This window comes from Oryctolagus cuniculus, chromosome 7 (assembly GCF_964237555.1).
Source record: "Oryctolagus cuniculus chromosome 7, mOryCun1.1, whole genome shotgun sequence".
In the NCBI taxonomy this organism is placed as follows: Eukaryota; Metazoa; Chordata; class Mammalia; order Lagomorpha; family Leporidae; genus Oryctolagus; species Oryctolagus cuniculus.
In genome coordinates, this window is record NC_091438.1 from 93927012 (window position 1) to 93949319 (window position 22308).

Here is a 22308-nt window from a genome sequence, read left to right on the forward strand (position 1 = left end):
AGGGCACTATGCAGTGATTAAGGGATCAATTCAACAGGAAGATGTGACTATAATAAATGTATACACACCTAATTACAGGGCAGCTGGCTACTTAAAAGAAATGTTAATGGATCTAAGGGGAGACAAAGACTCCCATACAATAGTAATAAGGGACTTCACTTTCAGCAATGGACAGATCAACCAGACAGAAAATCAGCAAGGAAACAACAGTTAACTATAGACCAAATGGACCTAACAAATATCTATAAAACTTTTTATCCTACAGTTGTAGAATACACATTCTTCTCCCCAGTGCATGGAACTTTCTCTAGGATACACCACAGGCCAGGCCATAAAGAAGTTTCAGCAAATCCAAAAAATTGAAATCATATCATGCATCTTCTCTGACCATAATGCAATTAAGTTTGAAATCAACAACTCAAGAATTTCTAGAACATATGCACGGAGATTGAACAACATGCTCCTGAGTGAACAGTGGGTCATGTAAGAAAGCAAAAAAGAAATTAAAAAATTGCTGAGGAACAGTTTTGTTTTTTTTTTCATACTACTTGTTGAACTCTTTACTTAGTAATCTTCTGTGCAGTTAATTGAAAATAGACCTTGGCCAGCGCCGCAGCTCAATAGGCTAATCCTCCACCAGTGACACTGGCACACCGGGTTCTAGTCCCAGTTGAGGCACTGGATTCTGTCCCGGTTGCTCCTCTTCCAGTTCAGCTCTCTGTTATGGCCCAGGAGTGCAGTGGAGGATGGCCCAAGACCTTGGGCCCTGCACCCGCATGGGAGACCAGGAGGAGGCACCTGGCTCCTGGCTTCAGATCAGCGCGGTGCACTGCTGCAGTGGCCACTGGGGGGTGAGCCAATGGAAAAGGAAGACCTTTTTCTGTCTCTTTCACTGTCCAGTCTGCCTGTCAAAAGAAAGAAAGGAAGGAAGGAAGGAAGGAAGGAAGGAAGGAAGGAAGGAAGGAAGGAAGGAAGGAAGGAAGGAAGGAAGAAAACAGACCTTAATAAAAAATAAGAATGTGAATAGGAAAGGGAGGAGGAAGAAGGGTGGGAGTGGGGGTGGGAAGGTGGGTACAGTGGGAAGAATCACCATCACTATGTTCCTAAAGTTGTATTTATGAAATGCATTAAGTTTGTATACCTTAAATAAAATGTTTTTGGGGAAAAAAACCTAAATTGAATTGAATTTATGCAACAAACAAACAAACAAAAAACAGTAGAGCAGCCAGGCCTGGAATTGGCACCACAGTGCCAGCTCTGGTGTACGACTTTTTGTACAGCATCATAAGGGCTTCAGTTTTTATTGGAAGATGGATGGCCAGTCCTTGGTGGATTTGAACAAAGCAGTGACATGATCTCAAGTCTCTGTAACATGTTCACTCTAGCTGATGTGTCATAAATACAGTAAGTGGGGCAAGGGAAGAAGCATGGAGACCAATTAGGAGGCTTCCACAATAATCAGGGTGAGGGGTAACAGTGACAGTGAGTAGAAATGCTTGGCCCATTTTTCTTCCTTGGTCCATTTTTTATGTGGAACTGGTAGAACTTTGGTAACAGATTGAATGTAGGGTGGGAGGAAAAGAGATTTCTGGCATCCCAACTGGGAGAATGGAGTTGTCCTTACTCAGATGGGGCGACTGTGGGAAGAGGCAGTTTGGGCAGGGGCAGTCAGGAGCTCAGTCCTGACACTAAGTTTGAGAAGATCATTAGAAAGCCAAGATTTCCCAATTTATCACCTAGTAGATGGTTTGCTCTCAAATTTGATTATGTTAGTTGTCTTTCAAATTATATAAAATCATAAAATGAGTTATAAAAGCAAAAATTTTTTAAATTTTTAAAAGATTTTATTTATTTATTTGAGAGGTACAGATAGAGAGAAAGGTGTTCCATTTTCTAGTTCACTCTCCAAATTGCTGCAATTGCTGGAGCTGAGACAATCCAAAGCCAGGAGCCTCTTCCGAGTCTCCCATGAGGGCGCAGGGGCCCAAGCACTCAGACCATCTTCCACTGCTTTCCCTTGCCATAGCAGAGTTGGATCGGAGGAGCAGCTGGGACATGAACTGGCACCCATATGGGATGCCAGTGCCACAAGTGGAGTCTTAGCCAACTATGCTGCAGCACCCGCCCCCAAAATTTTAATTTTTATAAAAGCTAAGATAAGTGCTTTGGAAAGATTTGGTAAAGGGGCCGGAGCCGTGGCATAGTGGGTAAAGCCACCGCCTGCAGAGCTGGCATCCCATATGGGCTCCAGTTCAAGATCCAGCTGCTCCATTTCCAATCCAGCTCTATGTTGTGGCCTGGAAAGCAGTAGAAGATGGCCCAAGTCCTTGGGCCCCTGTACCTGTCTGGGATAACTGGAAGGGTCTCGGCTGCTCCTCTTCTGATCCAGTTCTCTGCTATGGCCTAGGAAAGCAGTAGAAGATGGCCCAAGTCCTTGGGCCCCTGCTTCCATGTGGGAAACCAGGAGGATGCCCTGGATTCGGCCTGGCCTAGCCCCAGCTGTTGTAGACATTTGGGGAGTGAACCAGTGGATGGAAGAAATCTCTTTCCATCTCTTTGTAACACTTTTAAATAAATACATAAATCTCAAAAAACAAAAACCACAAAGGATGAGGAGGAGGGCAGTGCTGTGGTGCAGTGGGTTATGCTCCCACTTGTGACCCATGCATCCCTCCTGGCTGTTCCGCTTCTGATGCAGCTCCCTGCTAATGCACTTGGGAAGGCAGAAGATGACCTCTGCTATCTACATGAGAAACTGGGATGGAGTTCCTGGCTCCTGGCTTCAGCCTGACCCAGCTCTGACTGATACAGCCATCTGGAGAGTGAACCAGTGGATGGAAGCATTATTTCTCACTCTTGCTCTCTTGCTCTGTCACTCTGCCTTTCAAATAAATAAAATCTTTTTACAAAGGGGAGGGGACATTGTGGCCCATTGGTTAAACTGCTGCTTGGGAAGCCTGCATCCCTTATCAGAGTGCAGGTTCAAGCCTGGCCCAATCCTAACTGTTGTGCACATTTAGGGAGTGAACCAGCAGATGGAAGATCTCTTTCTCTGCCTCTCACTGTCACTCTGCCTTTCAGATAGATGGAAATAGCAAGCATTTTAAAAAAATTAAGGGAAACTTGAAATCGCAGATGATGATTTAGGGCTGTGGTTTATGTAACAAAACTCTGCCTCTCAATGTTACTCTGCCATTCAGGTAGATGGAAATAAGGAAGCATTTAAAAAAAAAATTAAGAGAAACTTGAAATCGCAGATGATGATTTAGGCCTGTGGTTTATGTAACAAAAGGCATTTTGAAATATGAAATCAACCTACACTCCAACTAAAGGCCTTGATACCGTATCAAAAGTTTGGCCAAGGAGTGTATACTTACTCATTTATAATGAAAACATTGACATTATGTATGTATAACTTATGACTTTCTTCTGCAGTATCCACCCACCAACAAGACCCTAGTAATCCCACTCCCAGGTATTTATGACCTGTGCAGTCCTCTCCACATGTGTCATGGTTGATCTTTATGACCAACAGAACATGGTATCACTTCCAAGTCTACATTATCCATGATACTATATCTTGCCTTGCTACCTCTTTGATTACTCACTCTGAGGGAAGCCAGCCACCAGGTCTTAAAGACATTCAGGCAGTCCTGTTGAGAAGTCTAGTTGGCAAGGGTCATTACTGCTCATGGCCCACGGGATTGAGCCTTCCTGACTAGACAGGTGAGTGTACAAATATTGGAAGATAATCTTCCAGCCTTAGTCCATTGTGCTTTGTGATACAGAATACCTGACATGGGTAATCAATAAAGAAACAGGCTTACTCATCAGTTCACGATAGAGGGTAGAGACAGGATGGTGACAGTGTTCTGATTGCATCACAACACTGCAGAGAAGCACGCAAAAGTATGTGTGCAGGGGCCAGGAAGCGAGAGTGGGAAGAAGCCAGGCTTGCTTGTTTATAATGACTCGCTCCTATGAGACAGCATTCATTCATTCGTCAGTCCCCACGACCTAGTTACCATTCACCAGGTCCCACCTTTTGAGGGTGCCACCACTCCAATATTGCCACACTGGGGACCAAGCTTCTAGAAGAGGAGCCTTTGGGGGACAAACCACATTCAAATCCTAGAGCAGTCTAATCATGCCTTCAGATCAGTGTGGAGAGACCCTAAGTCAGAACTACCAGACCAAGCCAGTCCCAGATTCTCAATCCTCAGAAACTATATGAAATAATGTTTTATTGTTTCAAGATGCTATAGTTTGAGATAATTTGTTATGGACCAATAAAGAATATACTTCTTTTAATCTGCATTTTAATTATCCATCTTCTACCACATTAAGCACTTGGTCTGGAACTATTTTCCCATGCAGAGTATTATTAAATAAGAACTAGCAAAGTTCCAGAACTTGCATATTTCAAGTGCTTTCAGATGTCAAAGTGCTTCCTATATTCCATACTATGGTGTTCTTTCGAACGTAGAAAGTAATAAAAGTTCTGTAATTTCCTATATATAAATGTGCTTTGTGAAAGGCTGTGACACACATACAAGACAGTTAAAAGCAAATGTTGAGGTGACATGATGTACCAGTTGCTTTGCTGTGGCTTTAAAGCAAAGAATAAAGAGTGCTACAGAAGGAAAGTTTGCTCTTTTTCTTTTCTGTACTGAAATCCATTCCTTCCCTGCCCAGATGATGAAGGTTACTGTAGGCTTTTTACTGTTTAGATGTAGAAAAGGCCAATGAAAGAACCACAGCAGACAAAAGCGCTTATGCAGTCTGATCAAAGATGTCAGCAGTGTAGAGAGGGAAACAGACCAAGGGGGAAGAAGTGGCAGGATGAAGTAACAGAGAACATGAGGTATAAGAAGAAACACTGCAGAAAAAAAAACAGAAGTCAAAAGTGGCATTAAGAACAGTAAGGGGGGGGGGGGGCAGCGCTGTGGCACAGCTGGTTAAAGCCCTGGCCTGAAGCACCGGCATTCCAGATGGGTGCCAGTTCTAGTCCCGGTTGTTCCTCTTCATATCCAGCTCTCTGCTGTGGCCTGGGAAAGCAGTAGAAGATGGCCCAAGCCCTTGGGCCCCTGCACCCACATGGGAGACCCAGAAGAAGCTCCTGGCTCTTGACTTTGGATCAGTGCAGTTCCGGCCATTGCAGCCATTTGGGGAGTGAACCAGCAGATGAAAGGAAAGGCCTCTCTCCCTCTCTCTCTGTCTCCACCTATTTCTGTAACTCTTTCAAATAAATAAAAATAAATCTTAAAAAAAAAAAAAAAGAACAGTAAGGAAGACAGTGGATAAGCAAAATGAGTTTATAGATTTCCAGCAAGCCCCACAACTAATGTAACAATCGGACATGAAGTGCTTGTAGGGAAGCATTTTAGACACACACAAGGATCCAGAAAGAAATGTTTTAAGCGCAAAACATTAAATCCAGATGGTGGGATCACAGAATATGCATGAGACAACACACAGTATGGCAGACAATGACAAAGGAAACAGAAAACAACAATGAGATTGAAATCCTGATTTAATTTCCCATTCTACACCAACCCTATAATCTTGGCTAGGGAAAGATCCAACTCATGTTTGTATCATTTGCTTAATTTGACAACTAAAGTATAATTATATATTTATCTATGAGTATATTATACATATTCAATTATTCTATTATCTATTAAAAATGTCAAATTAAGAATACTGTTTTTATATCCAGGTGAACCCTTCTTGCCACATGATGACCATGGTGGTCTAGGGGCCAACCCTCTCTCTCCTTGACCAAATGTATCTAAACCCTTGCCAAGAAGTGATGAGAAAGGAGCCATTCAGGGCTGAATGGGGATGGAGGCATCCACATCAACAGCTCATGAAATTCAGCTTTCTAGTCATTAAAATAAATGTGCTTTGACTTTGTCCATCACAAAACTACCTTAGCCCCATGTTAGTACATAATGATAACAGATACATTTGCAAGTGAGTCCAATGTGTCACTAGTTCTCCATGCCTAAATGTGTGATCTTATGGAGATGCAAAGCCCTCATAGAGTATGACCTTGAAAATACATGTAATCAGTGTTTAAAACATTCTAACCAGCACCAAAATGTACAATCACTTTTTTATTTGGCAGTAATAGTAATACATCCATGTTACAGTGCTTATTTTGGCTAAAGAGCCAGTGCCACTTTTTGTTTTTTTGCTACTATAGTATTTTACACAAATTAATGAGTACAGTCCTTATATTTAGGAAATATATATATTAATATCAGTCAAGTAAAGCTAAAACATAGTTGTTATAAAACTAAACAAAAAAGTAACATAATTAACATAATCATTACAAGCAAGGTAAGGATGTCCTTATTTCCACTGATCAGATTATATAAAGTTTTAAATCTCACATATTTCTTAATTTGACTGATCCAAGCATAAGATAAAGGATATGAATTAAGTCTTATAATCACTTTGAAATTTATATCCTAATAATTTTTGAGTGTAGGTTCACATTAAAATAAAAGCAAATGAGTTATAAGTACAATTTAAAATTTTGGATTATGAAAGGTCAGAGAAGTACATTATAAGTTACTTTGGCATTCCTCTGTCCTAGGTTTAAAGGAAAGATAAATTGGGAATTCTTGTGTAATACACATAGCCACTCTTTGGGGAATTATTTTAGTAGGAAATATCACACCCTAAGGCAAGAAAACATTTATAAATACTTTCTAAAATGTCAGTTAACTAAAGAAATTAATAAAATCAAAGTAAAAGAATAATAATAGCAAACAATACTACTTTATAAGAATGAGACAAAAAGTTCTTTATAGCTCACTCTAACAATATGTAAAACTTGGCTTCTTTTTACAAAGATAAATCCATTTTGACATTTAATAAACATACTTAGCCTTCAGGAAGAAATGACAACTTTTAGTTAAACAAACATACAGAAAGAAAAAACAGAAAAAATAAAAAATATCAAATACATATCACCTGAACATTTATCTTTTTGTCTTCCAGAAAAGATAAGGGAAAAAGCCGTTTCTCAGGACTAATTCAGGACCCTGTTATAGCTTACCTAAGGAAGCATGTGGCAGGGCTCTCGGAGGCCATGGTAATCCTCCACCAACACCACCATGAGCAAGTGGTCAACAGGGTTCCACTCTAAAAGGCCTTGACTCATTTAATCAATCAAAAAATTGCTTTTGCTGTTCAATCCAATTTTAAGGCAAATGGAAACTGGTACATATGTCTGAAGTACCTTCTGCAGTCAGAAATGTTCTTTCTAGGAAGATGTTTCCTTTAAAAAGGTCAAGTTTCTTACGTTACAATAGAGAGGTTTTTCCTACATTTATTACCCTGAAATTCTATTTGGTCACTCTTATCTCTTTTATCAAAGGCCACAAAGAAAGCATTTTCTTAAATTAGTAGCTAATGAACTGACCTGAAAGTAATCAAACTCAAGCCCTGAATTTGACAAACCAACCTACTGAATATGGGCAATTTTTTTTAATGAATTGTAAGAGGAAAAAAAAACACCTTCTCAAAAGCCACTCAGCTCACCAGATGAAAGAGTTACCTCATGTACTAGCAGCATTATAAATAGTGCAATTCTTAAAAATTATTTCAAACATTGTCTTTCTCAAATAAAAATGGGTTTACTCTTTTATGAAATCACAGCTTAAACTGTCATTTAGCCTTCTATGGGGTAAATCAATATAAGCACTAACTGTCTTGCCTTACATGGTATGTGTGTGTACCATTCACAGCCAATGATACCTAACAAGGTGAAACATTTAATATTTAACATAAGAAGTAAAATGCTATGTAATGGAAGTTTGTGTTTTGGTCCTTCTAATCATTCTCTTCCATTAGTAATAAGATATGTGGGGGCAGGCATTTGGCCTAGTGGTCAAGTTGTCCTAGATGTCAGTTGGGATACCCGCATTCCATACTGAGGTGCCTGGGTTTGGGTCTTAGCTGTTATCGACTCCCCATTTCCTGCTAATGTGTACCCTGGGGTGCAGCAGGTCACAGCTGCTGTGGTTGGGTCCCTGCCACCCATAGACGAGACCTGCAATGAATTCCTAACTCCTGGCCTCAGCCTGGCTCACTTTCAGTGGTTTCAGGCATTTAAGGAGTGAACCAGTAAATGGGAATTCTGTTTGTCTATCTGTATCTGTCTGTCACTCTGCCTCTCAAATTTAAAAAAAAAATGGAATTATGAATAGGTCATTGTATTTTTTCCTTTTTTTCCCCTGTCAGAACATGAGAATCAGCACACAGTCTCTGTCCAGCCATCAGTAAGTTCATTACCTATGATGAGTGGGTCACTGTTAAATTAAGAATCTATGGAAGAAAAGTCAAGGCGTTATAGACTCAAAAACGAGTTTAGCAGTCTTTCGTATGCTTAACACTGTAACCTACATGGTACAAACAGAAGAGCATAAAAATTCTGATTTTTACATTGTGTAGTTAATTTACATGATTGTGGCACATATATAAATTTAAAATCTTAAAAAAAGTTATGCTTTTCACTTTCAGTTTCTATTCATTCGTCAGAAACTAGGCACTTTAATCTGAAAATGCATTTTTGAAAAAATACATTTTAGGTTCTTCTCTGGAACTTTACTCCTAAAATGAATACAGCCCACTTTAGAAGCCAAAGGAACAAATGTAATCTGTTGGGATGCCCATGCTGAGTGAGCTGCTTCAAACAGTGGTATACGATTTCAGGACAAAACACACCAACTCCCAAGCGCCTCTCTGGCCTGGAGGAAGACCCTTCTGCACAAGAGCCACCATTCTGTTCCCATGTGGAGCACAAAGGACATGAAATACACTGTCACATCATTAAAAAGACTCTGTTCCATATCAAGGGAGGAAAAAAAATCTTTAACACCCTGCAAAAATTCGAAGTACAACTTTTTAAAAATATGGGCATATAATACGACATATTTCATGTAGAGTTCTCAGTGGGAATAACTAAAAGTCAGTTTTACAGAAAGAAAAATTATTTTACTGTATCAAGTATAATGCTTTCGGATTTGGGGAGATAGTCTCAAAATTCCACTTAAAAATGGTAAATTTGGGGGGCCAGCGCCATGGCTCACTTGGTTAATCCTTTGCCTGCAACGCTGGCATCCTATATGGGTGCCTATATGGGTGCCGGTTGCTCCTCTTCCAGTCTAGCTCTCTGCTGTGGCCCAGGAGAGCAGTGGAGGATGGCCCAAGTGCTTGAGCCCTGCACCCCATGGGAGACCAGGAGGAGGCCCCTGGCTCCTGGCTTTGGATCGGCGCAGCATCGGCTGTAGTGGACATTTGGGGAATGAACCAGCGGAGGGAAGACCTTTCTCTCTGTCTCTCTCTCTCTCACTGTCTGTAACTCTACCTGTCAAATAAATAAATAAATAAAATGGTAAAATTTTTTTTTGGGGGGGCAGGCATTTGGTCTAGCAGTTAAGCCACAGGTTGGGACAGCCACATCCCTTATTGGAGTTTGAGTCCTAGTGTTGTTCCCAATTCCAGCTTCCTGCTGCTGCATATTTTGGGAGGCAGTAGGTAATGGCTCAAGTAGTTAGATCCCACCCATATGTGGAATCTGGATTGAGTGCCTAGCTCTTGGCTTCAGCTGGTACAGCCCTGACTAGTGTGGGCATCTGGGGAGTGAACAAGCCGACTGGAGTTTTGTCTGTCTGACTCTTTGCCTCTCAAATAAACCTTTTTTAAAAAGGCAAGTTTTTAATTGTCTTTCTTTATAAATGTTATCTTTTTAATCAGTATTCATCCAAGAGAAAAATGCCCTAATTTATAAAAAGAAACTTCTTTGTAGGTGGGCATTTAGCTAGCAGTTAAGAAGCCTGTGTCACACGGACTGCCTAGGTTTGATTCCCGGCACCAGCTCCTGATTACAGATTCACTCCAGTGCAGACTGCAGGAGGCAGTGTGATGGCTCAAGTTACTGGGTACATGACACATACATGGGAGAACTGGATTGTGTTCCCAACTCCCAGCTTCAGCCCTGGCTGTCTCCACCATTGCAGGCATCTGGAGAGTGAATCAGAGGATGGGCGCTCTCTCTGTCTCTGCACTCTGCCTCTCGAATAAAATAAATATTTTTTTTTTCAAAAAGGAACAGACTTCTTCAGTTCCTTTATAACGGAAAGGGCTAACAGTAACATATTTGGAAACCAAAATTAATGTAATACAAAGTTATCAGTTGTATACTGCTGTCAATTCATCTAATGGATTATAGCAGTAGTCAGTGATTACAATTTCAAAGACTTAAGCAAATGCACAAGCAATTATTTTAAGAGGTACTTATTAAATACTACTACTTCCTAACCTTGATTAAACAGATGAATAACTTCACAGTTAAAAACACATTTTCAGGCAAAGTTAAGTATGTTGACACTAGGAGTAATATATTCTTGCACATGTGAATCATAAAGTTCTTGACTAAAAATGTATGCTTTCAAGGTGCAAAGCATGAAAACTGAGCATTTGAGAATGCTACTGGACACTTCAGACAGCTTCAAGATGACAAGTCCACTCCCAAGAACTGGCTTCAATTTAAGCAATATTCCTACAAAATACACAATATTTCATGACTTAAATGACTATCTAAAGACAGAAAAAACAGCTTTGAATATACTACGCAGGGATTCAGAGACAGAACTTCTGTGTGAGTCCAGTATTCCTTACTAGCTTTTTTTACTCCCTGAGTCCACATCTACCAAATAATTAAGCTACCTTAAAGTATTTTATAGCACACTCAAATTGGACAAGTACTTATTGTACTTTAGCTTCCAGCAGCCCGCTAGACAAAACATGACCATGACTACTTATGCAACTACTTGTGTGCCGCAGGGCATCTGCTCCAAGATAGGCCAGTAACAGTTCAGTGCGGCGAATGAGTAACTGCATGAGGTCTTCAGCCAGAGTCTCTATGCTTGAATAGCGCACCTTCTCAAAGTCAAAAATGTCTTTGAGAAAGAAGAGAACTTGATTCTGGAAAATGAACACAAAACAAATTCGCACCTATTAGATTACAATTTTACTAAATCGGAAGAGTTACTAATATGGTTATAAGCACTGACTCAGGAGTCCAGTTCTAGTTTCATATCTCATTGGCAAATGAACCTTGAACAAGTGACTTGACATTTTTTGGGGTCTCACTTTCTTTTTCTGCAAAACAAGAGATAATAGCATCCATCCTATTTACTACTCAGGGCTGATGTAATGATCCAACAAGGTAATCTGGAAGTGCCTGTGAACCCTAAGCACTGTAGAAATGTGAGAGGCTATTTGTTAGCCCTTCCCTGCCAATGTTACTTCTGAACATAGGTACTACTTTGAGGCAAAAAAAAATAAACTATTTCCAGTAATTCTAAGTTACAATCTTTAAACGCACATTTTTCTGAAGCAAACCAAACCAAACAAAACCCCAACTATTTCACATGCAAAATATAAAAATGATTTAATCTCAAATCCATTTAAAATCTTGAAGGATATTTCATTTCAGTAAGTTAATACTTATGTTGAAACTCATTTTAAGCAAGTTGTGTAGCACTGATCACTAAATCTAAGCTGTTATGTCACGATGGAGAAAAATGTAATCCCACAGGGTAAAAAACCAGAGTATCTAATTTCCACCTTCTGTAATCCACATGTTAAGAAGTACTAAGAATGTGCACTTCAGAGTCACTTGTTTTATATCTGGAAGGCTCATTAGCAATCAGCAAGCCTCTTCATTCTATACATGGGGGAAAGGAGCACCAAAGAATGATTCCCCCAGGTCAGACAACTCATTAATGACAGACTTAATTCCCAGACCCGTATCTTTGCCACTAAAGCACATAGCTTAGTTTGGGAGGTCAAGTAAACCAGTCCAAATTAATGAGTTCTTAATGACATGACAGTGAAATGAACATTTCCCAAATCATTTATACAAACATTCCATTAGTAGCACATAAGCACAATAATTTAAAAAATGAATAATACAGTGAAGCAACCAACCTTTCATATTCATCCCTGATATGTTCATTTGCTCATTGAAACTTAACCCAAATCCAAGACTATTTAAGACTTTCCTTGGCATTTTGCCAGCCAGAAAATTTTGCAATCAGCTGTAACTTGGTAACTTGGCAAACATAGACTCCTGACACTGGGATACATTTTAAACTGCCAAGTTGTTTCTCATAATATGGATTTTATCAATTATATTTCTTTGAACCAGAACTTATTTCTATATTACCATATGTGCAATAAAGTTGGACATTGTTTGTTTATAAATTTTAAAAGTGCCCAGGCATAAAGAACAAATTGCCTACATCAATTTGATCATAACACAGCAAGACCAAGCAAGACTGTAACAGAAGGAATTGATAAGGTGAATGGACTTGCTGAATCTATTCCAAAATAAAGCACAAGTCTATAAACAAACTGGTCTACTCTAATAACACTGGTATTATACAATGCCACTAATGTAACACTGGCATTTAAACACTGAATTTTAGGTGACTTCTAAAATTTTACTTTTAAATAATATTTTCTTCTACAAAAACAAAGAAGAATAAAATCTTATCTGCTTTTTGACTAAAAAAAAGAGAAAAGATTCAATGACAAACATACCTTGAAGAAGCAGCATAAATCATACAGAGAATTTCTAGGGCCCAAAAAGCCCCAGGCTAGCACAGGGCTGATGTGCTCACAAATGGCATAAAAATGGGCAAAAAATCCATCTGGGATCTGTTGGAAGTTAAAGAAATACAAGTTATTTTTACCTTATTGCATTTGCTTTCTCTAGCTGAGAAATAAATTGCTATCTGCTACATAGCCAGTTGTTTTTGAGGGCAGATTGAAGGTCAATCATGAGCCAAGCTATTAGAAAAGTGAAGAAACAAGTAACTTTCGAGTCACACAATGCTTTAGGTAGATTTCACATCCTCATCAATAGTTTGATGTGCAAAGAGAAATTATTTCTCAAAAGGCATTTTTACCTCATAAAAATACAGGTTGGGTCGAAACGCTGGGGACCCAAACTGTTCCAGATTTTAAATTTTCTCAGATTTTACAATGTTTATATATGCATAATAAGATATCTTGGGGATGGGACACAAGTCTATGTATGGAATTTCAGAAGCCTGAAGATAACTTTCTATAGCATTTTTAATGCACCTGTGTTTTGACTGTGACCCAGCAGGTGAGTTTGGGGTCGAATTTTTCACTAGCGGCATCATGTTGGTGCTCACAAAGTTTCAGATTTTGGAGTATTTTGGCTTTGGGATTTTCAGATTTTTTTTTTTTTTTTTTTGACAGGCAGAGTGGACAGTGAGAGAGAGAGACAGAGAGAAAGGTCTTCCTTTACCGTTGGTTCACCCTCCAATGGCCGCCGCGCGCTGATCCAATGGCAGGAGCCAGGAGCCAGGTGCTTTTCCCATGGGGTGCAGGGCCCAAGCACCTGGGCCATCCTCCACTGCACTCCCTGGCCACAGCAGAGAGCTGGCCTGGAAGAGGGGCAACCGGGACAGAATCCGGCGCCCCGACCGGGACTAGAACCCGGTGTGCCGGCGCCGCTAGGCGGAGGATTAGCCTAGTGAGCCGCGGCGCTGGCCTGGGATTTTCAGATTTGATGTCAAGCCTCTACTTCATAAAAGAGCAATCATATCACTGTTGCAACCAAGCAATAACAAGCAAGTTGCAGTGTTCTATTAGCCATATTAAGACTACCACAGTTTCAGTTTGTTTGTTTGAAGATTTATTTATTTTTTGAAAGAGATAGAGAAAGAGAGAGAGAGAGAGAGAGATCCTCCATCCTTTGGTACAAAGGTCAGAGATGGGCCAGGCCAAAGCCAGGAGCCAGGAACTTCTTCCAGGTCACTCTCATGGGTACAGGGGCCCAAGCAGTTGGGTCATCTTCTGCTGTTTTCCCAGGTTCATTAGCAGGGAGCTGGATGGGAAGTGGAGCAGCCAGGACTCAAAACGGCAACCATATGGGATGCTGATGCTAAAGGCAGAGGCTTAACCTTCTATGCCACAGCGTCAGCCCCAGTTTCAGTTTTTTAAAAAAACTGGCATAGCAGGTAAAGCCACTGCCTGCAGTGCTGGCATCCCATATGGGCACCAGTTTGAGTCCTGGCTGCTTCACTTCTGACCCAGCTCTCCACTATGGCCTGGGAAAGTAGTGGAAGATGGCCCAAGTCTTTGAGCTCTTGCACCCATGTGAGAAGACACGGAGGAAGCTCCTAGCTCCTGGCTTCAGATCAGCTCAACTCCAGCCCTTGCAGCAAATTGGGGAGTGAACCAGTGGATGGAAGATCTCTCTCTCTCTCTCTCTGCCTCTCCTTCTCTCTGTGTGTAACTCTGATTTTTAAATAAATAAATAAATCTTAAAAAAAATCTTATTCAATTTCTTCATTGTTTAATTGAAAAAGAGTAAAATGAATTTAAAATGAAATGCTATTCTTTTATAATCATATAGTTATATGATTTTATAATCAATTAGTTAAGGAACCTGATATTACTTGCATATTTACCTTTTCTTATACATGTAGTTTCTTATACATGTAGTTGTAAACACTCCAAGTTTATTAATACCTTTCTGAATTTCCCTTGTTAAATAACATCCTGTGGGATCTGTCATACAGAATGAACCGAAGATAACCAGGTCTGAAGGATCTGTTTCTTGGAAGGGTTATTTTCTATTTCACAGTCTCCAAGATAATTTTCTAAACCTTAACTTAAAAATCATAAGATAGCAGCAATTATCATTTAATGAGTATCCATTATATTCCAGACAATGTTTTCAGTTCTATCTAATTTACTAAAAAATTTCTGCAAAAGTAGGTCATGTCAACATCATTTTTACAAGCAGTACTCGAGTGGTTAAGTACCCTGTCCTAAATCACACTTAGCTAGTTGGTGAAGGCCAGAAAATGGTCAGCCATGTTCTGAAGTTATTTTAGTCCAAGAGATGTTCTACATATGTTAAAGCTCTAAATTCCTTACAGCCTCTTAAGTGTTTCAGGAGTTTGGAGAAGTGAGGAGTTAGTGTGGGCTAGAGCAACATCCTTCAACAAGGAATAGTGAGAGCTGAGCTCAACAGTGAGTAGGACTTATTTATGCACAGAGGGATTTGGTTTACAGGTATAGAAAATAGTTCCCTAAGAGGTGACAGATAGAGGTGCCTGTGCATACACAAAGAAGATTAGATTGAAGCATAAGATTTGTTCTAAGAAGTAAGAACTAGACATATTAGTATTATTCTTCTTATTATTATGGAAATTGTCACTCAAATAGCTTTTTTATGTTTACTGTGAATTTATGTTAAATTAGGCTTGTTCATAGTGTCTCATTTCACCCATATAGCAGAAAAAACAATCAGTTGACACTCACTAACTTGCCATGATCATGCCATCTAGTTTGATATTCAAAACCAAATTGGGGCTGGCATTGTGGCATAGCAGGTAAAGCGGCTGCCTGCAGTACTGGCATCCCATTGGGTGCCGAGTCCCGGCTGCCCAATTCCTTTCCAGCTCTCTTCTTTGGCCTGGGAAATCAGAAGAAGTTGGCCCAACTCCTTGGGCCCCTGCATCCAAGTGGGAGAACTGGAAGAAGCTCCTGGCTGGCTCCTGGCTTCAGATCGGCACTGCTCTGACCGTTGCGGCATCTGGGGAGTGAACCATCGGATGGAAGACTTCTTTCTCTCTCTGCCTCTATTTTTAACTCTGCCATTCAAATAAATAAATAAATCTTTTTAAAAAGCCCCTTTATAAAAATCTCTATATATATATTTATATATATACAGATTATATATATAGGCGGAGTATATATATATATGTGTGTGTGTGTGTGTGCAGATACTTATAGATGGGCAGAGTGATGTGTACACACACACACACACACACACACAGATCTTAGTTCATTCTTCAAATGCCTGCAACAGCTAGGGCTGGCCTAGGCTGAATCCAGGAGCCAGGATCTCCGTCTAAGTTTTCCAGTTTTCCACATGGGTGACAGTGACTCAAGTACTTGGGTCACTACCCGCTGCCTGCCAGGTGCATTAGAGGGGAACTGGACCAGAATCACAGCAGCCAGAATGCGAACCAGCACTCTGATATGGCATGCCAGTGTCTCAAGGGGCAGTTTAATCCACTGTACCATAACACAGGCTCCCCAAGCCCTCTTACAAGTCTGTTTCCTAGTCTTTTTTTTTTTTTTTTTTTTTTTTTTTTTTTGACAGATAGAGTTAGACAGTGAAAGAGAGAGAAAGAGAGAAAGGTCTTCCTTCTGTTGGTTCACTCCCCAAATGGCCGCCACGGCCGGAGCTGCGCCAATCCGAAGCCAGGAGCCAGGTGCTTCTTCCTGGTCTCTCACATGGGTGCAGGGGCCCATGTACTTGGGCCATCCTCCACTGCACTCCCAGGCCACAGCAGAGAGCTGGACTGGAAGAGGAGCAACCAGGACTAGAACCCAGCGCCCATATGGGATGCTGGCACCGCAGGCAGAGGATTAACCAAGTGAGCCATGGGGTCGGCCCCTGTTTCCTAGTCTTAAACCAAAGGTTCTCATATGTAGAGTTTATAATCATCACTGAAACATAAGGTCCCTGGAATAATTTTAAACAAGAATTATTCAAGTACAGGGTCTCTGGAATTCTTTCTAACAGCACCTTTTGATGATGCTGTGAAGATCATTTTTTGGAAGCAGTGGGCTTGGCAATACTGTCTCAAAGATGTAGCTATAAGATTGAGAAATATGGATATTATAAAATAGTCCTTGGGAAAATAATATAGTAATAGGCAACACTGACATAAGGCACTAGGCCAAGCAGTTCTAAGCACGTTATGGTCAATCTTTCAAAAAATCCTATGAGGTAGATGCTATTACTATCTTCATGTTTAGAGATGAGGAAGCTGGGAAACAGGTTAAACAACTTGCCCAAGCTCACAGGGCCAATAAATTGCAACTGAAGCCAGACAGTCTCATTGCCACAATCTGTGCCCTCTGCCACCAGCAGAGTATGGTGAGCGCAAAGCCTGGTGGGCGAGATGGGCTAGAAGGTATGGGACATGGCAGCAGGAGACAAAATTTACAGAGTTTGTTCGCTCTGAACTGAATAAAGCAGACGTTAGAATCAAATGATTATTTCTCAACTGGATTACATGAAATGTCAGCCACAATATTAAACAATTTTTAAAAATAATATCATTAAGTAAACAAAAAACAAGTCTGTTGAAGCTGTTTTTACTCCTAAACCCTCCCCTACTTCCTTGAAATGCCATGCATGCCTCAATATCTGCTATGGTCAGCTATACAGAATATTAACGAAGAGAGAGAAGATATTCAAAAAAAAAAAAAAAAAACCAACCCAGTACCACGAAGTCATTCATCTAGCTTGAGGGACAGTCCCTTTATTAACAGCCAAATGAACTGACACAGATGTTTCATTATTCACAAAGAAGCTGCTACAGTTTGAATATGGGAAACCCCCACCAAAACTCAGTTATAGCTTCTCTCCAAAGTAGCAGTGTTGAGAGGTCGGGCCTCATGGGAAGAGTCTGGGTAATGAGGACAGAGCACTCATGATAGACAAATGCTTTTTCCCCTTGAGTTCCTGCTCTCCGGGGGTGGAGATGTGGCCAATGATCTTGGACCTCTCGCCTGCAGACCATGAGCTGAATAAGCTACTTTCCTTTAAAATTTACCCAATTTCAGGTATTTGTTATAGCAACAGGAGCCCCAGGCATAATGAACTTTACCTTCATTTGTTGCCTTTTCTGCTTTAGCACTGACCAACAACTTGAAGTCACAGCCTAAACAGAAGTAGAAGAGAAAAGCAAGATTTAATTTTAGTTACATACACATTTCCATATAGAAAAGAATGATTTTATTAGAAATTCAAAGCTTATGGGTCTAAAAAGTTTAGCATATTAACTAGAACCAATCCAGGTTCCTTACACTGTTTGTAAATATTAATGAAAAGGTATTTCACTTCTATAAATTTTAAAATTAAATATGAAGAAACTAAGAGAGAAAGGCTGAACTCTGGTACCAAGAAACTTGGCAAGTACAATCCTCAATACTGTACCTCTTAAATTCTATATATGTAAGCAAAAATTAGAAATATGTATATATAGATCCATATATACAAATAAAGGTTCCATGTGCAATAATGTAGACAAAGTAATATTTTTCCTTTAAGAATTGCTGAATATTTGTGAGTAGAACTGTTGTACTCAATTAAAGAACTTAGAAGTACAACCATGACAGGACAAAAGCAAAATTTCTCCAGCAGATCCTAAAGAAATCTGATTCTATTCTGGCATTTCCCAAGTCTAATGAGGGTCATGTAACTTGCATCAGTTACAGAAATGAAGAACATGTTTTTTTTTATGGTTAAAATATACTTTGAGATAAAACTGGATTTATTTAAAATTCTTCAAAATTTAATATCAGTAAGTTCCAAAATAACTGTGAAATTGGCAACTGGAATTTTTAAAAGGCATTCAACTTCATCATGAAACATGATAGCCACTCCACCTAACTTCTAGGTTCATACTTAAAAACCAACAATAACCAATGTCAACAGAGATGTATATGAAAACAGAAACTAAAAACACTAAAAGTTAAGAATATGGTTATACTTGTTTTATTTTTGCAGCTTAATTTTTGATAGTATTTGAGAGTATGAATTTCTGTAGTTCTCTCTTTTTTTAATGTATATTTAATTGTTTTCATCTACTTGAAAGGTGGAGAAATGAGATGGAGAGAAGAGAGCAAGACCTCTTTTATCCACTGGTTCTCTCCCCAGATGCCTGCAATAGCCTGGACTGGGCCAGTCTGAAGCCAGGAGCCAGGAGTCCTATCCAGATCTCCCACATGGGTGGCAGGGGCCCAAGTACTTGAGCCATCATCTGCTGCCTCCCAGGATACATCAGCAGGAATCTGGCTCAGAAACAGAATGGCCAGGACTCAATCTGGCATGCCAGTATGAGATGCAGGTGTCCCAGGCAGCAGCTTAACCCTCTGCACCACAACACCACCCAACTTTCCCCTTAAAAATATACATTGTTAGGGGGCTGGTGCTATGGCTCAGCAGGTTGAAGCCCCAGTCTGCAGCACCGGCATTCCATATGGGCGCTGGTTCAAGTCCCAGCTGCTCTACTTCCAATCCAGCTTCCTGCTAATGTGCCTGAGAAAGCAATGAAAGATGGCTCAAGTTCTTGGGCCTCTGCACCCATGTGGGATACCTGGAAGAAGCTTCTGGCTCCTGGCTTTGGATCACTTAAGCTCCGGCCATTGTGGCCATTTGGGGAGTGAACCAGTAGATGGAAGATCTCTCTCTGTCTCTACCTCTTTCTTTCAAATAAATAAAATAAATTTTTTTAAAAAAAATTTATATTGTTGGGGCTGGATTTGTGGCATAGTGGGTTAAGCTGCTGCCTGTGGTGCCAGCATCCCATATGGGTGCTGGTTCGAGTCCCAGATGTTCCACTTCTGATCCAGCTCCCTGCTAATGTGCCAGGGAAAGCAGCAGAAGATGGCCCATGTGCTTGGGCCTCTGAAGCCACGTGGAAGACTCAGAAGAAGCTCCTGGCTCCTAGCTCTTGGCTTTGGACTGGCCCAGTTAGAGCCATTGTGGCCATTTGGGGAGTGAACCAGTAGATGGAAGATTGATCTCTCTCTGTCTCTCCTTACCCCCTGTAACTTTGCCTTTCAAATAAATAAATAAATCTTTAAAAAATAAGTAAGTAAATTAAAGATATATAGATATAGATACAATTGGTGCAGAGGTTAAGATGCTGCTTGAGATGCCCACATCCCAGATCAGAGTGCCTAGTTTGAGTACTGCGCCTTCTGCTTCTGATTCAGCTGCAGGCTCGTGTGCACAGCAGGAGGCAACAGGATATGGTTCAAGGACTCCCACAGGAGAGACCAGATTGTTTTGGGCTCCTGGCTTTGGCTTGGCCCAGTCCTGGTGTGGTGGGCACTGATGAGTCAAACAGCAGGTGGCAGATCTTTAGCTATCCCTGGGTCTCACTTTCTCTATCAATAAAATGAAAATAAATGCTGGTAAAAGCTTAAAAATACATATAGTCACTTTTTGATTCTTACTATAATTACTACATTTCTGTTCAGGAATTCAGCCATTTCAGTTACAGACAACTTTTTGAACAGAATTTCTTTAGAGACATGAAGAGACATCAGGCGTTCCAGGGCACAGCTGGGACTGGTTTGTGGAAGAGCCAAAAGGAGACTCAGCTGAAAGTGTTATGCAGGACACATATCTGTTCCTGACGTCCAATGGTGAGCTGTTTCCACACCTGCTATCCCACAGGCATAATATATATGAAAATTGATTTAGTTGAAGTCAGAGGGGGGCGGGGGGGGAGTGCACTCCCACCCACTGGTTTACTCCTTATATGCCCACCACAGCCAGGGCTGAGCTAGGCTGAAGCAGGAAGCTGGGAATTCAACGCAGGCAGTGGGGGAGCCTCAACCATTTGAGCCGTTATCTGCTGCCTTCCAAGGTGTGCATTAGCAGGAAGCTGGACTCAGAAGCACTCCAAAATGAGACAACAGGTTTCACCAGCTGTGTCTTAACTACTAGGTCAAACGCCTGCCCCATAAATGTAAATCTTACTAATTTTTCTAGTTCTGACCATTTTTCATCAAATTTAAATGGCTGAGAAAGGTAAATCGCCACTTACCGTTTCTTTGAAGGAAGAGTTTAGCCAGCGATTATTCACTACATTCTGTATGGATGTGGGTGGGTTTTCTAAATCCTCAAAGGAATCCATTAATATAAAATCCAGAACAACATCATAAAAATTCAGATTTTTCACCTGCATTAAATTGTGAATTAAGACAGAAACTATTATTACAAAGAGCTGAAACATAATTTGAGTTAAGGCAGGGTTTTCTGAGTTCAATAGATCATCTTTCTAACCAAAAAAAAAAAAAAAAAAAAGGAAGAGAAAAATATGAAAATGACCTGAAATTACAATTTACATGGCAGCTCCCTATTAATCCCTCTCTCATCTCTAATCTAGGAGTGCTTTGTTCAAGCTTCTATCCTAGCACCCACATTGCTCAGTCAGCTTTGTTAGTTACTGGTAGACCCAGCTATCTTCCCCATCAGAACATCAGCCTCTTGCTATTTCATTCATTCATACACATTGTGTTGTACCATGTGCTGTACCAAATGCTCAGACTTTTACAGTAAGCAAATGAGATGCCTAGAATCTAGTGAGGGAAACAGACAGCAACACAATATTCCCACGAATATCCAATTAGAAACTGGGATAAGGATAATAAAGGAAAAAGTACATGGTGCTTTGGCAGCCTAAGTTGAAGATTCTAATTTTTTAAGCCAGATGTCAGAGGATGCTTCTGTCAGGGAAGAAGGCATCCCAGGTCGAGGAAGTAAGTGTTAGAAGGAACACAATGGCACAGATTTGAAAGAAATCGCTGGAAGCACACTGTAGTTCTCTATAGCAGAAACCACAGGAGTGCCTGGCTGGGACAAGAAGGACGTATGGCCTAGGTCAAGGGTTTTCGATTTTCTTCTCCCACTGTTTTGGGATGGAGTTGAGGCTGGTGAAGGCAAAAGGGGCATGGGCAATCAGATTCAAACCTTTTAAGGGTCCTGTTCACAGCTGTGGAAAGTGGAAGAGCAGAGCAGAGCGAAGGCAAGGAGGGGAGGGGTCGACAGGGGAAAGACCACAGATGATCAGGCCCAGATGGAGGTGGCAGCAAGAGAAAAGTTGAAGTCGTTGAAAGAGATTTAGCAGTTGAAGTTGAAAAACTTGGAGATGAATATGGTAAAGCAGGTGAGGACAGGGAGGGGAGAAGGATGAGACCAAGGTTTTGGGCCTTCAGATCTGAACAGATGCTGATTCCATGCACTAAGTGTAGTGACACTGGAGAGAGATTATGCCTCCACGTATTTGTCTTCTCTCCTCAGAACAGCTTTGAGCTCCTTGTAAATAGATTTTTAAGCTTCCATTACAAGATGCTCCAGGCTCACTAATTACTTGTCCCACCCAGGGCTGAAATCGGCCATTTTCCCAAGGAGTCCTCGTTGCTTTTAGGGGAGAGCAGTAGTTAGAAGTCAAGATCTGTGTGCTTTAAATACTTTTTAGGGGGTGATGCTGCTTCCAGACCCTCTCAGTGAACACAGCTCGGAAGCATACGTGTATTTACATGTGCATAAACTGTTCCATGTGTATTTATTTGTGTAACTATTCTATATATTTTATGAACCATAAATTTACACTGACAGCTCCAATTTGAATCCTAACTTGTTCTATC

General features: G+C 40.6%; 1 protein-coding gene and 1 non-coding gene across 4 annotated transcripts in view; both read right to left on the bottom strand.

The window, feature by feature from the left end:
- Nucleotides 1-6104: 6104 nt before the first annotated feature.
- MIGA1 (mitoguardin 1) overlaps nucleotides 6105-22308 on the bottom strand; it is a 106450-nt gene continuing 90246 nt past the window's right edge. For all 3 annotated transcript variants that reach the window (XM_008265037.4, XM_017346160.3, XM_051857579.2), the window contains 4 exons: nucleotides 20706-20840; nucleotides 17754-17807; nucleotides 12625-12741; nucleotides 6105-11001 (listed from right to left, as the gene is read on the bottom strand). In XM_008265037.4, coding sequence (XP_008263259.1) covers nucleotides 10783-11001; nucleotides 12625-12741; nucleotides 17754-17807; nucleotides 20706-20840 — 525 coding nt within the window. In that variant the 3' untranslated portion in view covers nucleotides 6105-10782. The remainder of the gene's footprint in view (nucleotides 11002-12624; nucleotides 12742-17753; nucleotides 17808-20705; nucleotides 20841-22308) is intronic.
- On the bottom strand, nucleotides 8249-8312 carry LOC127493830 (small nucleolar RNA SNORD43). Its single transcript, XR_007924368.2, has one exon. It is a non-coding gene; the product is annotated as a small nucleolar RNA SNORD43 (small nucleolar RNA).